The 14,701-nt window shown below is 36.9% G+C and overlaps 1 protein-coding gene across 1 annotated transcript in view; it reads left to right on the plus strand.

Moving 5' to 3' along the window:
- Nucleotides 1-14,701, plus strand: part of LOC127413258 (neuron navigator 2-like) — a 117,314-nt gene that overhangs the window by 3,565 nt on the left and 99,048 nt on the right. Inside the window, exons 2-3 of the mRNA XM_051650238.1 lie at nucleotides 1,526-1,643; nucleotides 4,740-4,792. Of these exons, the coding sequence (XP_051506198.1) occupies nucleotides 1,526-1,643; nucleotides 4,740-4,792 (171 nt within the window). The remainder of the gene's footprint in view (nucleotides 1-1,525; nucleotides 1,644-4,739; nucleotides 4,793-14,701) is intronic.

Raw genomic sequence — 14,701 nt, forward strand, 5'->3', positions numbered from 1 at the left:
GGCCCCATTCACTTCCATTGTAAGTTCCTCACTGTAACTTTGATTTTTTCTTTTTTTTTCTTTTTTTTTTTAACAAAAGGACGGGTGCGACTAAATAATTTTTTTGTGGTAATCAACATTATGCTACAAATGCTGTCGATTGAGCTTAACGTGTATTGATCCCGGAATATTCCTTTATTGTAATACAGGACATTATCCTCATTAAACAGCTACTTACCAAATAAATAAATGTACATGCTATATTGATTTGTGTTAAATTATATTGTTATGTGAAAAGAAAGAGGAGTGATGCCTAGGACAGTGGTCAATTAGATTAGATTAGTTTACTGGTCAAGACTGCCACGATTGATCAGAATCAAGTATTCTACAGAGCTGTGTAATAAGTTAACTTAAGACATATGAAGTAATAATGTTATGCAAGTAATAAGATAACCAGTTGAACAAAATACATTACCAGTACTCATTTTGACCAGCATGTCTCTTGACATGAAAAGATACTGTGGTGTTTACACAGAGATGGTTTTAAGACTTGGCTCACAGTCTGACACAGGTGTCATGTGTAATTCTTCTTTTTGTTCCTTGAGGGCATGTTTACCTTCACTCTCATTTCACATTGACTGACAACTACTGTCTTCACCTCACCTTTAATTACAACTGACTCATTTAGTCCATAAAACTTCAAAGCATGAACTGGATTTGTACATTTCTCCACTCCTAAACAATCTTACTCTGTTTACTTGAAAGATGTGATTCTGTGTTGTTGTTTACCCTGATGCAGAACTGTAAGAATAAATGCCACCAGAGAGAGTGTGTTTTTATATTGAGGGTATGAGGAGTCAGGGTGCATCTGTTGTTTACCAGCTGTAATATACTGATTCATCACACGAGTAAAACAGCAATAATACCTTTAGTCTTAATTTAATCATGAAACACACCACACAGCAAGCACTTTCGCCTCCTGTAGGAATGTGTGTGACTAATATTTTGTCTTTGATTGTTAGTGTGTAATGCCTGTATACATAGATGAAAAATCTCTAGACCATTGGGTTGAAGAAGGCTACTTTTTAGTACTTTTTTGTTAGAGAAGATACTGAAATAATGTCAAAATTTAGTTGGTTTTCAAGGTTTGACTGTTTTATACCACTATAGACATGTTTAGAGGAAGCTTTTCATTTATTTTATCAAACAAGCATTATGGTTTTAGTCTCTAAGTCTGTCCAGTGGAGAGATCCACTTGAAACAGCAAACAAAGCATGACTCCTTTCAAACCCATTCAGTGATTTAATTCAAGCACCCTCGGGGTCTCTCTCCTCCTGCCCCATAGCCCCAGTGAAAGGGCTTTTCTGTGATGTCAAACTGGAGAATTTGAGCATCAGTGCTGAAGACGTGACACAATAGAGCTGATTTGAATAGAGCACGGACACGGCAGAGCAAACTGTCTTCACTATTAAATCAAAGTTGTTTAAACTCCTTGTTTTTTGATGGATGGATTATTAAGCAATCTTTTCCCTCCTGTGTTGCACAGATCTACACGGACTGGGCAAATCACTACTTGGCGAAATCCGGACAGAAGCGTCTGATCAAAGACCTGCAGCAGGACGTGAGTGATGGCGTGCTGCTGGCTGAGATCATCCAGGTTATCGGTGAGCGATTGTGTCTCTCTGCTGACAGACAGAAAGAGTTGATTGGGGAGTTTAACAAATAGTAGTGGGAGAGTATTGTGTGGTACTTTTCTGCTCAAAATATGCATAGGCTATATTAGATTAACATTTCATTTATTAAACTAAATTATTTTTAAATACATAAGAAGGTGTAATTGATACCATCATTTGTTAGTTTATATCAACTTTCTATTAATTTAATGCTTTTATCAAATATGTATTTATTTATTTTAAGTTTAGGCAAGTATTGTGTGCTCAAAGATTAGACTAAAATGATTTATTTTAGCATATTATTTTATAAATATATAAATAAAATTAGAAGGTGAAGTTATTTGTGATGTTTATTTTTATTTTAATCAATCATTGTGTGCTCAAAATATCCATTTACCTGTAATAGACTAAAATTGGATTTATTATTGCAAATTATTTGAGAAATACATAATACTTTTTAAGTATTTGAAAGTGAAGTTATCTTTGATGTTTGTTTATTTATAAGTTTAAGCAATAACCATGTGTTTAAAGTATGCATTTATTAGACTCAAATTGGAATCATTGTAGCAAACATTTAACCAAAATGTTATTTGTGATGTTTGTTTATTTATCTATTTATTTAGTTATTTATTTTAAGGTTAAGCAATAATTATGTGCTCAAAGGGTGCATTTATTAGACTCAAATTGGAATCATTGTAGCAAATGTTTTTAGAAATACATTAGAAACTTTTTTAAAGTATTAGAAAGTGAAGTTAGCTTTGATGTTTGTTTATTTGTCTATTTATTTAGTTATTTATTTTAAGTTAAACCAATAATTATGTGCTCAGAGTATGCATTTATTAGACTAAAATTGGATTTTAGAAATACATTAGAAAGTATTCAAAGTATTCAAAGTATTAAAAAGTAATTTTTGATGTTTATTTAAATTTTAAACAATAAACGTGTGCTCAAAGCAGTGCATTTTATTAGACTAAAATTAGATTTATTATAGCATAGAAAGTGAAGTTATTTATGATGTTTATTTATGTACATCAAATGGTCAGACTGTGCTCAAAGTATGCATTTATTAGACTTAAATTATGTTTATTACATTTTATGATATTACTGTCACAGTCTTGCCGCAACTGGTGTGGCCTTTGTAGACACACCCAATGGGAGGGAGTATGATCATTTAATGTTTTTAATTGTAATGTTAGTAGTTACATTATCTGTGAAATTGTGCATGTCAACGCACAACCAGAACTAGAAAAAGATTTTTCCCAATGGTCAGAAAGGAAACTGATCCCTGTCAACAACTGTTCCCAAGGCTGATTTAAAATAGATTTTTCTTTACCTCTGGGCTTCTAAAATGTGTTGTAAGAGTCGGAAAGCTTTCAGTTACTTCACAGCGGAAAGTACAGTGAATGGTAAACTGGTGTTATATAACATCTCTGTTAGAGACTCATCAATGTGGCCATCCCACTTAGGCCTCTTGTGCTATCTAAAAAAAATTTTTTTGTCTCAAGGGAATGACACAGAGGCCAGCTGAACCTGAAACCAGACCTGCCCTATCTGACGGATAATATTTTCTTATCTAATACAATGACATTCCTACATTTTTAATTTTGGCATAAAGTAATATTCTGGGTTCTATACAAGTTAAGCTCAATCAACAGCATTTGTAGCATAATGTTGATTACCACAAAAAAATTATTTTGACTTGTCAGTCCTTTTCTTTAAAAAAAGCAAAAATCTGTTTTCCATTTAGGCACTTACAATGGAAGTGAATGGGGCCAATTTTTGGAAGGTTTAAAGGCAGAAATGAGAAGCTAATAATTTTACAAAAGCACTTACATTAATTCTTCTGTTAAAAGCTGTAACTTTGTTTAAATCATCGTTTTTACTGACATTTTAGGGTTTGTTGACATTACATCATCATGGTAACAAACTTGTCAAATCGAATATAACTTTACACAGAAAATGTTAGTAAGCGATTTTATCACACTAAAATCATATTAACACACATATTGTTTATGTTTTGTGGCTATATTTTTGAAATAGTGAGTATTTTAACATTTATGGATTGGCCCCATTCACATCCATTGTAAGTGCCTCACAGGAACCCAGATTTTTGCTTTTTTTTTTAAAAGAAAAGGAGGGGCAAGTCAAAATAATTTTTTTGTGGTAATCAACATTATGCCACAAATCCTGTCAATTGAGCTGAACTATTGAACCCGGAATATTCCTTGAAGTGTCCAGATACTTTTTGAGGCACTGTATAGGCTACTTCAGACCTCTGCAGTCAGTGGCGGTTCTAGCTTGTATGGCGCCCTGGGCGAAACCCGCTTCAACACGCCCCCAAATTTGTTGGGGGGGGGGGGGGGGGTTGTTGAGGGGGAATGTGTGGGTGCCTCGTGCCGCCCCACTGCAAGATGCCGCCGCCCCCCCCCCCCCCCCCGCAAGATGCCACCCTGGGCAACGGCACGTCACCCATGCCTAAATCCGCTACTGTCTGCGGTCAACCTCAGCTACAAATTTATTCAGCTTGGCCAACATAATAGAAATTAAACTGTGATTATATAACAAATTATTTAGGATACATGGCTGTTCCCCCAGCCAATTGTTTAAATTTTAGACACTCATAGTCCAAAATTAGGACAAAAGTTCCAAGATGTGTCTGCATGTCTGACTTGCATGCTTACTCACCTGACATACACATTCCTAAGGCATTTTTCCCACAGCCTAGAAGGTTTAGTGATTCCTGTAGGCATGTAGTTGTCATTGTAGCTGTGTGTGCAGTTGTCAGCTGTAAGTGAACGTCCCTGTTTCAGCTGCTGCAGGGGGGCTGGGCTCCGGGATACAGGGTGGGGAGCAGTCACCCTGAGGAAAGCCCCAAAGCAGTCACATCTCAGCAGGCCCTGCTGCACAGTTGCTCAAGCAGGATTTAGTTTCCACATTAGGGTAAAAAATCTGTCCACCACATAGATCAGAAAGGACATACTGCATTTGAGGCCAACAGCTCAGGTATTCTCTAATTCCTCTCTTCTTCACCTGATCTAATCCTATTTTCTTTCTCTTTCTCTCTCTCTATCTCTTTGGACACATCAGCAAATGAGAAGATTGAAGATATTAATAGATGCCCTAAGAGTCGTTCTCAGATGGTAAGGTCCTTTTTTCTTTTAGTGTTTTAATTGTCAATTTTACTGCCTGTGTAATTTTATAATGACTGTGGGAGTATGTGGGTGTTTCTAGGCAATGCTATATCTGCCCAAAAAACACTAATACATCAGCTGTACGTAAAATCTCCACAGCCTTCTTACTGATGTTGCCAGCACGCTTGGCTTATGGATGTGCATTCTAATACTGTTAGTATTACTCTTGTGGTCTCCCTTTATAAACATCTAATTTAAGGGAAGTAGTTTGGCAGAAACTTAAAAAAAAAAACTCAAAAAACCATTGGTAAATATATAGGTTTCGAGAAAGAGCGACCAGATTACAGATATAAAGAGCTATTTAAGCCATACCAAAGCCTAGTAAAACAAACTCTTGAAGTCTGGGTATCTCTGACAGTAGTATCACTCAAAAATCAGAGGCAATAGTTAGTTTTCTTGTCTCAATTACAAAGGCGGCAGTTGTGCCTTATTGGATGGAACAGAGGAATAATTTTCAAAGGGTTTGTTTGTATGGTAGACTGAACATTAAAGTCTGTACATATGTTTGAGGTTTGAATCATAATTGTGGCTTGAAGAAACATTGTTCTTGTTTAGGCAGTGGTGAAACCCTCCTGAAACCAGCATACAGTGTGTTGAGTTTTGGACACTGCCCAGAGCAAAATGTTATTGCTCAGAGTTTGCTCTATCATAGGCCCAGAGACATAATGGAGTTTTTAAGTACATTTCTATTGTTAACATTCAGTAAGAGTATAGAGGAATAAAAGTGATGTGGATAGCATAACCCGTAGTTTGATCATGAAATAATCTGATGAGAAATGTTTGAGTTCATATAAAATTTCTGACCTTAGATTGCAGACTTTGGTATCTTGGGGAATCTGAGCACAGTTTGAGACATTGTTGAGATCTCTTTTGAATCCCAGGAAGAGACACGTGAAATTACTGGGGTCTCTTTTTGAAGAGGAAAATCTGAAAAGCAGAAGACTCAAGCAAAAGTCTACATTTGCTCTTCATTTAATCTGATTGCTATCTAGGAGCGACAAATGAGAAATCAAAGGTATTAACCAGCTTCACCAGAAAGACCTTGTTGGTCAACCCAGGTCAGTCTCATAAGCAAAGCGTACCATGACAACGTTACCGTCATTCCGTTCTGAACTTAGTTTGGTGCATTCCGTCACAGGCTCGGCAATCTTTCAATATTATCACTGTGACAAGGAGGAGGACGTGGCCAGGCCATGATGGAGCACGGCCGGCGCTGAATCGGCTGATCAGCAGAAGAGCGAGATAAGGGGCAGCTGGAGACGCACGTGGCCGTGCTGCATGCGTGTTCGTTTTGTGTTTTTGTGTTGAGTTTTTATTAAACTTATGTTTACTGTTCAGCCGGTTCCCGCCTCCTCCTTGCCGTCCTTAGACTGTTACAATCACATATTTATTTCCAATATGTTTTATTATACATATAAAAAAATCTCCAAACCCTAATCCTAACTCTAACCCTAAACCTAACCACTTTTCAACAATATAAAACATGTAACAGGCAGATCAATTTACAGTCAGAATAATTATAGTTACATTACACTATTATATACATATTTTTGAGAACCTAACCCAACCCTATGCCTAAACCTAACCAATTGTCAACTAAATAAACTGATCAAGCAGATACAAGTAGTCACAATAATTTATTCCAATAAATGGCAAAAAAGCACTATAAAAGTATTCCAAACAACTTTTAAAGTATATTTAAAGTCCTCCGAAAGTTACACGATAAAAAACGGTAAAACTGAAGTGATGAAAAAGCAGTTAGTAAATGATGACAGAATTTTCATTTCATTTTAAAATTTAGCTTTGGGTAAAGTACTGAAATCCTCCGAAATTAGTTGAATACGGCACCAGAGTGATATTTACAATATGGACCATGGGACTCATCTTGGTGGCGCAGGCAAAAAGTTGCTATAGGGACATATTGTTATGAGAGTATGTTTGTCAACCAGTTTAACCACCAAATTTTGCTGGTGAAAAGCATGGCTATGCTGGTCCCTCAGCTAGACTAGCACCAAACCAGCATAAACCAACCTGTACTAATTAAAGGGATAGTTCACCATCATGCCACCCCAGATGTGTATGACTTTCTTTCTTTTATTGAACACAAACAAAGTTTTTAGAAGAATATCTCAGCTCTATAGGTCCATACAATGCAAGTGAATGGGGTCCAAATCTTTGAAGTTCCAAAAAGCACATAAATGCATCATAAAAGTAATCCATAAAACTCCAGTGGTTTAATCCTTGTCTTCTGAAGCGATCCAGTTGGTTTTGGGTGAGAACAGACCAAAATGTATCTTTTTTTACTTTACATTTTGCAACCTATTAGGTCGCTTCAGAAGACATGGATTAAACCACATCATGAATGGCATGAGGGTTAGTAAATGATGGGGGAATTTTCATTTTATGGGTGAACTATTCCTTTAATGTTGTTCTAATCTGGTCTTTTCAGCAGGAACTGTGGATTTGATGGTCTAATATGGGGGTTGGGGTTATGTTATTGAATGGCAGGGGCCTGAATTGTCTTACCAAACAAGCTGATCTCTTTCTCATTGATATCTCTCACAGACTTCCTCTTTCCCTGGCTCTCTTCATCAGTTAGCTCTGTCCACAGCTAATTTAATTGTAATGTGGCACTTTCACACACATAATTTAGGGTTTGCTGTTTCTGCCTCTCTTTCTTTTCTTTGCTCACTACTTTGTCTGATTCTGTAACTGTGAATATGCTGGTTTTTTGAATCCACTCTTCTCCTTTTCAGTAACTCAGCTGGGGGAATGGTATTTGTGTGTACAGTATATGCATTTCTTTTGTGTGTCTCTGCAGGAATTTTGTATTTGTGCATTCAGTGCAATGTTTCTATGTTTGTTGTAAAGCTGAAGCTGTTTAAATTCAATTGAGCGGATTTGTTTGTGTGTGCATGTCTCCTCAGCTATGAAGCAAAGACTATAGCACTGCTGGAAGCAGGTGCAAGCAAAGCCATTATGCAAATGTTATCATTGTGTGTTTTTATCGAGAGCTGGAATTGTACAATCAGTGAAGCCCAGCTCAGTGAATGGGCTTCTAGGAAGAGCTTAGACTGGACATGGAAGCACTCATGTTGATTACCATAAATATCCTTTCTGCAGAGTAATATCTCTGTGATCGCTAATTGCTGACATGCTACTTAACCCTTATCATTCAGTTGGTTAAATATATAAACACATTAAGCTTATCAACAGGGGGAGGACTTTTGCCTCAAATTGTATACCAAGGAATAACATTTGAATACATTTGTCACAATAGCTTTGGGGGACCTCCACTGGTGCTTAATTATTACTAACATGGCATATGCTAACTTTTATGAAACAGTTAGTACTTAGAGGTAACACATTTATCTAATCCACTTTAGCAGACTCTCTTCTATTTCCCATACTCACTTGAAACAGGAAACTAGGGTGTATCTCATCAAAGGGCATGTCATTTTTTAAGTAGCCAGTAGCCTTTAGTTTATGACAAAACACACTTGACAGCATTTACCGTGTACAAACATAATGAAGACACTTTCTAAATGAATGAATTCTAACCACTTCCTTCGCAACAAATTGATCCAATTGTTGGATTAGTGCATTAGTGCAACTGAAGACTATGGCTGTCAATTGATTACATTTTTTAATTGAATTAATTACATGATATGACAAATAATTAATTGCAAATAATCTGATATATAAATATTTGCTGAGAAAGGCCCTCATAATAATATTTAAATATATAATGATTAAATAATATAGTTACATTTAATTAATAACAAATAGAATATATATTATAAATATAGTAATGCATAATACTTAAAATGCATTGCATTATTGTAGCAGATGAGTAAAGCATTGAAAATTTAACACAAAAAGTGTCTTTAGAGGGCAATATATTGTTTATTTACATATTATTGAACATAAACCTATAATTGGACTACAGTCCAATTTTTTACAGTCTATTTTGCAGATTGAATTCATCAACCTGTCCAAGGTAGACTTATTATAGGGCTTTTTTAAGGACGTGTCTAAGTACATTTGCGTCAGACGGACGCTTTTGGAGCAACTCACTTTGTTTGTGTTGCTTAACAAACAGAGTTTTTAGGTCACTGTGTCAAGTTAAACGTAGTTTGAAACTTAATAATACGTCTCGAGATCCCTGCATTTGGGATTGTGCTTTGTCCACCTGTTTGAACGCAAAATACATACTTATCTTGTGCCGTTGCTAGTGTCAAGCAAGCCTGAGTGTGGTTTGTCTGTACAGCTGACCTTTATTTATCGGCAAAAACACAATGTGTTGCCATTAGCTTTACCATGTTAGCAAACCTCAGTCCAACACTTATATCTAAACTAAAGCACATATTCACACAGTATGGGGTGATGGTAAAGCCTTCAGCTCACATTTGCAAGGTGCTTTCTTCACAGGAGTTTCAATTGTTGCCACATTCACCATTAATTACAATTGTTTTGTCAGACCAGCATTGTGGCCAGGTAATCTTTCCTGGGAGGCATTTAAATATGTTACCTGCTAAAGGCAAATTTTGTCATAATGGGAACACTTACATACAAATGGTTGCAAAGCCAAAAGACATGGATAAAAGCAACTAGGGGTGGGTAAAAATATAGATTTTCTGATGCATCGCAATCTTAATTTGAACGATCTCGCTATCGATTCTTAAATCTCAAGATCAATCTTTTTTTTTCTATGCGCAACCATCCACTACAATTAGAGGAAATCACTTGCATTTGCAACCAAATTTCACGCTATGCGACTAAAACTGTATATATTTGGCAACTGGCTGGTAAATGTTTAGATTTCACTCACCATTGAATTAATTGTGTAGTATAGTGGTGGAGTATTCAGCAGCAAGATTTTTTCACTGCGTGTTGATAGTAAAAGTTGTTCCGTTTAATGTGAGTCCAAAGACGAGATACACGCGAACCATTGTCACTGAATAATGTCTCACTTTATGTTCTCTACAGACAGTTGTTGATCATAAAAATGTAATTCTAATCATGCAAGCATAGATGAGATAAAGCCATTCGAGTCTCTCTCGTTAACATGTGCTTGTTTAAATACGCCGTTTACAGAAATGCAGGATTCCCTTAAAGAGACAGTACCGTTTTTTAGCACGTGTTCAACGAATCAATGTAAATACCTGTAAATAGTACAAATTATGCAATTAAACAATAAAAATGTAGCAAAATATAATATATGCAATGTAATATTATATTTATTGATACATTAATATTATATTTATTGAATACATTGATTTGTTCATTTTTAAAATGCTAAAATGTGACCAAAATGATGAAAAACTATTAAAACTAACCCCATTAATATATAATTAGTAAATTTAATATGTTCATATTGAACCTAGTTAGAAGGTCCCCTGTATAATTCACATAATTAGCTGGGAGATCATTTATTTCATGTGTTAGCAAAAGGGACATTATAACTGAAATATACCCACATGAATTGATACTGAATCGAAATTGGAATCAAATCGAATCGAGAGCTTGTGATTTTAAACCAATCGGGAAATCTGTATGTATACCCAGCCCTAAAAGCAACACAGCTTTGATTTTGTTTTCATGGGGTCTTTAACTTTAATTAGAGTCAAACCAGTATTTAAAGGACAAGGTAAAAAGTTACCAATAGTTTAATACTTTGTGTCATGAAGGCTGCTACCATAAGCAGCCAGTGCATGAAACAGAATGTGCTTTGAATGTGTTGTAAATATAGACTTGCACTAGCATTTGTATGCACTGTTTGCCAATATAGCCTACACATAAACAAATTTAGCATGTATGCTTTGATTGCTAGTCCTGTTATAGGCTATTGCTGTATTAAAAGTATTTTCTAAATATATGCAGAGTGTCAGTTTCGGCCAGTGATATCAGCCAACTAATATATTAGCTATCCATTAAGACATTTTTGTGTCATTCAACAGCTGTTTTTTCACCCTGAGCTTGCACTGCAAACACCTTTGGGGCTTTCAATTACACACGATTTTTCTGTGGCTGTTTTTACACCTGCTCATTCCGTCTGATCCCTTTAAGACCACCCCATCCCCTTTAAACCACCCAACAGCACAGACACATCCAAGTAAACTGCTTGTTAGATATGCAGCATGTTGTGTCAGGGGGCTGTTTACACAGGGCTGCTAAAGCACACAGCAAATCTCAATGCCTGGTGTCTTAACTTGAGTTCACCTCCCTACTAAGATCGTTGCTTCAACTGAGTCTTTCTCTGGCTCCACAAAACCAGAGAATATGTTCTAATTTCTTATCCTGCATTACATTGAGTTATATCAGACATGAATCAAACAAATACACAAACTAGATTCAAACTTGCATCGCCCACATAAGCACCACAGCTTAACATATTAGAGCATGTGCGCTACTGTGACTGATAGGCCGTGACTCCTAAAGAAATAACTTCTAACAGGTTGTATGTAGCTTTTGCACGACTAGCATCACCAAACAAAATATCAAATGTAATGACTGTTTTCAAACTAGTTTCCCAAATGCTTCTACCTTCTTATAATAGGTAAAACTTTCCCTCTAAAGACACTATTTTCTTTAGTTATGTTAGTTAAGGAAAGAAAATATGAGGGGAATGATTGGCATCTTAATCTAATTTGATTCTCTGTCAATCATCATGGGAGATTTTTGAGTGTGTGATGTGTGCTCAGGATGTGGAGGGAATCAAAACACAGGGCACATTCTTCTGTGCAGTTGTCTGTCACTGCCTATGTTTTCCCTCCACTTTACTTAAATGCTTGTTGTTTATGTCTTTCTTTGCTGTAATTTTATTGAGGCCTGGAGTAGTTTTGTGAAGTGATGTAAGACAAGTTGGACGAGATTCATTATGTTTTTATTGTGTGGGTGGGTATGTGTGTGTACGTGTGTTAGAGAGAAAAAGGGAGAGCGAGAGAGAGGATATCTGATTTCAGGAGACCTTTCCCCCATACAAACTATGTTGTGATTACTACTGTAGTTGATTGTTCCATGGTTCTCTGATAGTATTGTGGTGTGCTACATATGTGGCCATTTTTGTGTATATGAAAACTGCTTTGGTCAGAACCCACATTTTCCCCTTCTGTTTCACTCTCTCTATCTAAAATGATCTATTTTATTATCCTGCTACCATAGTCCAGTGAGATCTAAAGTACTATACAGGAAACAGTTATGAATTTGTTAAGTTTTATCACACAGCAGTGAGATAAATTATTCAACGCTGCTACTGTTTCTGGCACAAGACACATTTGTGATGTTGCTGTATTATTTATTATAGGGTTCATATCATGGAGGAATCAAATGTATTTGATCTTTTGAGATAAAAGAGTTCATTACACCATATAAACATACTGTAACTTTCAGAACTCAAAACTTCCTATTCTAGAATCAGCAAAAGACTTCAATCTCTCCAAAGGACCTCAAAAATACGGGAGCATTACTCACAGCAGAGGATTTAACCTCCGATCGTCTTGTAATGTGTTGTTTATGCAGCGCTTTGATGGCTGTAATAGCAGCAGTGCATAAATGGACTAAACTTAAAGCATTAAAGATACAAAACTTCTTGCTGAGGCTTTTACTGTGCTGACTATTAAGCACAGCAAGCAATCATCACGCAAAAACGCTCTCTAAGAAGTTGCTTCTCTCAATTAATTTGAGAATTGCATCTCCTATTAAAACCACCACCACTAAAAATATTAATATTAGTATTCGACCCCACTAATCGAGTTTTTGGACGACTTGTCGATTAGTCAACCACCATAGCACATCCCTAATCAACCTTTGATTTGAAGCAAAAACGTATTTGAAAATCAGACAAAAAGTCAAAGGTGCAAGACTGTGTACTTAACGTCTTTCATTGCATTATTAAAAAACACAGACTGTTGGATTCAACAGAAGCATATACCATCGATTAACTACCTCTGAGCTCACAATAGGTCTGTCTTTAAAGGTTTATAAGTTATCTTTAAAATCAATTGGCAACACTTTACAATTCCCTTCATTAACATTAGTTAATGCTTTAGGTATCATGAACTAACAATGAACACTATATTTTTACAGCATTATTAATCTTGGTCAGTGTTCGTTAATAAATACAATTGCTCATTGTTAGTTCATGTTAGTTCATATTGCATTAGCTAATGTTATTGTATAGTGTTACCAATCAATTCGTCTATGGAAATAATTAACACGATTTTTTACTTCCGGAACCAGACTGTTGCACTCTATTAAGCAAATAATGCTTTGAAAAGAGGCTGATAATGAAGGATAGGGCAGCACCAACTATATTGTACAGCGACAGCAATCCCACATCCTGTGTGTATGCTCATTCCACATGTGTAGAGGGCACTTCACATAAAAGTCTTGAAAAACAGCCAGTTTAATTTTAAGGGTCAGATAGAGGTTGGGAGAATGGTAAGAAAAAACTCAATTATAACTCTTTTTAGTTCAAAACAGCTTTACTAACATTGTAAGCAGAAAGAAAGGATGATATGGTCCTCTTTAACGGTTTGTATATATAATATTGAGGATGTCAGATACATTTTTTTTTAATCCATTCTGTTTATTCCATTTCACTTCTATTCTGTTCTAAATCCTGTGACCTGTCAATCATCATCCGACTTAAGCAATTATGGACAATATGAATGTATTTTATCTGAGAGACTGAGCCCACACACACACACACACACACACACACACAAACACACACACACACATAATTACATACTGTACATTCTCTCTCTTTCTGTTCATCTGTAACCCTCTGTCATACAAACACACACACACACAAGGAGCAGTTTATTAGGAAATTAGTGATATACACTATATTGCCAAAAGTATTTGCTCATCTGCCTTTAGACGCATTTGAACTTAAGTGACATCCCATTCTTAATCCATAGGGTTTAATATGACGTCGGCCCACCCTTTGCAGCTATAACAGCTTCAACTCTTCTGGGAAGGCTTTCCACAAGGTTTAGGAGTGTGTTTATGGGAATTTTTGACCATTCTTCCAGAAGCGCATTTGTGAGGTCAGACACTGATGTTGGACGAGAAGGCCTGGCTCGCAGTCTTCGCTCTAATTCATCCCAAAGGTGCTCTATCGGGTTGAGGTCAGGACTCTGTGCAGGCCAGTCAAGTTCTTCCACACCAAACTCACTCATCCATGTCTTTATGGACCTTGCTTTGTGCACTGGTGCGCAGTCATGTTGGAACAGGAAGGGGCCATCCCCAAACTGTTCCCACAAAGTTGGGAGCATGGAATTGTCCAAAATCTCTTGGTATGCTGAAGCATTCAGAGTTCCTTTCACTGGAACTAAGGGGCCAAGCCCAGCTCCTGAAAAACAACCCCACACCATAATCCCCCCTCCACCAAACTTCACAGTTGGCACAGTGCGGTCAGAGAAGTACCGTTCTCCTGGCAACCGCCAAACCCAGACTCGTCCATCAGATTGCCAGATGGAGAAGCGTGATTCGTCACTCCAGAGAACGCGTCTTCACTGCTCTAGAGTCCAGTGGCGGAGTGCTTTACACCACTGCATCCGACGTTTTGCATTGCACTTGGTGATGTATGGCTTGGATGCAGCTGCTCGGCCATGGAAACCCATTCCATGAAGCTCTCTACGCACTGTTCTTGAGCTAGTCTGAAGGCCACATGAACTTTGGAGGTCTGTAGCGATTGACTCTGCAGAAAGTTGGCGACCTCTGCGCACTACGCGCCTCAGCATCCGCTGACCCCGCTCTGTCATTTTACGTGGCCTACCACTTCGTGGCTGAGTTGCTGTCATTCCCAATCGCTTCCACTTTGTTATAATACCACTGACAGTTGACTGT

Source organism: Myxocyprinus asiaticus, chromosome 2 (assembly GCF_019703515.2).
Source record: "Myxocyprinus asiaticus isolate MX2 ecotype Aquarium Trade chromosome 2, UBuf_Myxa_2, whole genome shotgun sequence".
Taxonomy (NCBI): Eukaryota; Metazoa; Chordata; class Actinopteri; order Cypriniformes; family Catostomidae; genus Myxocyprinus; species Myxocyprinus asiaticus.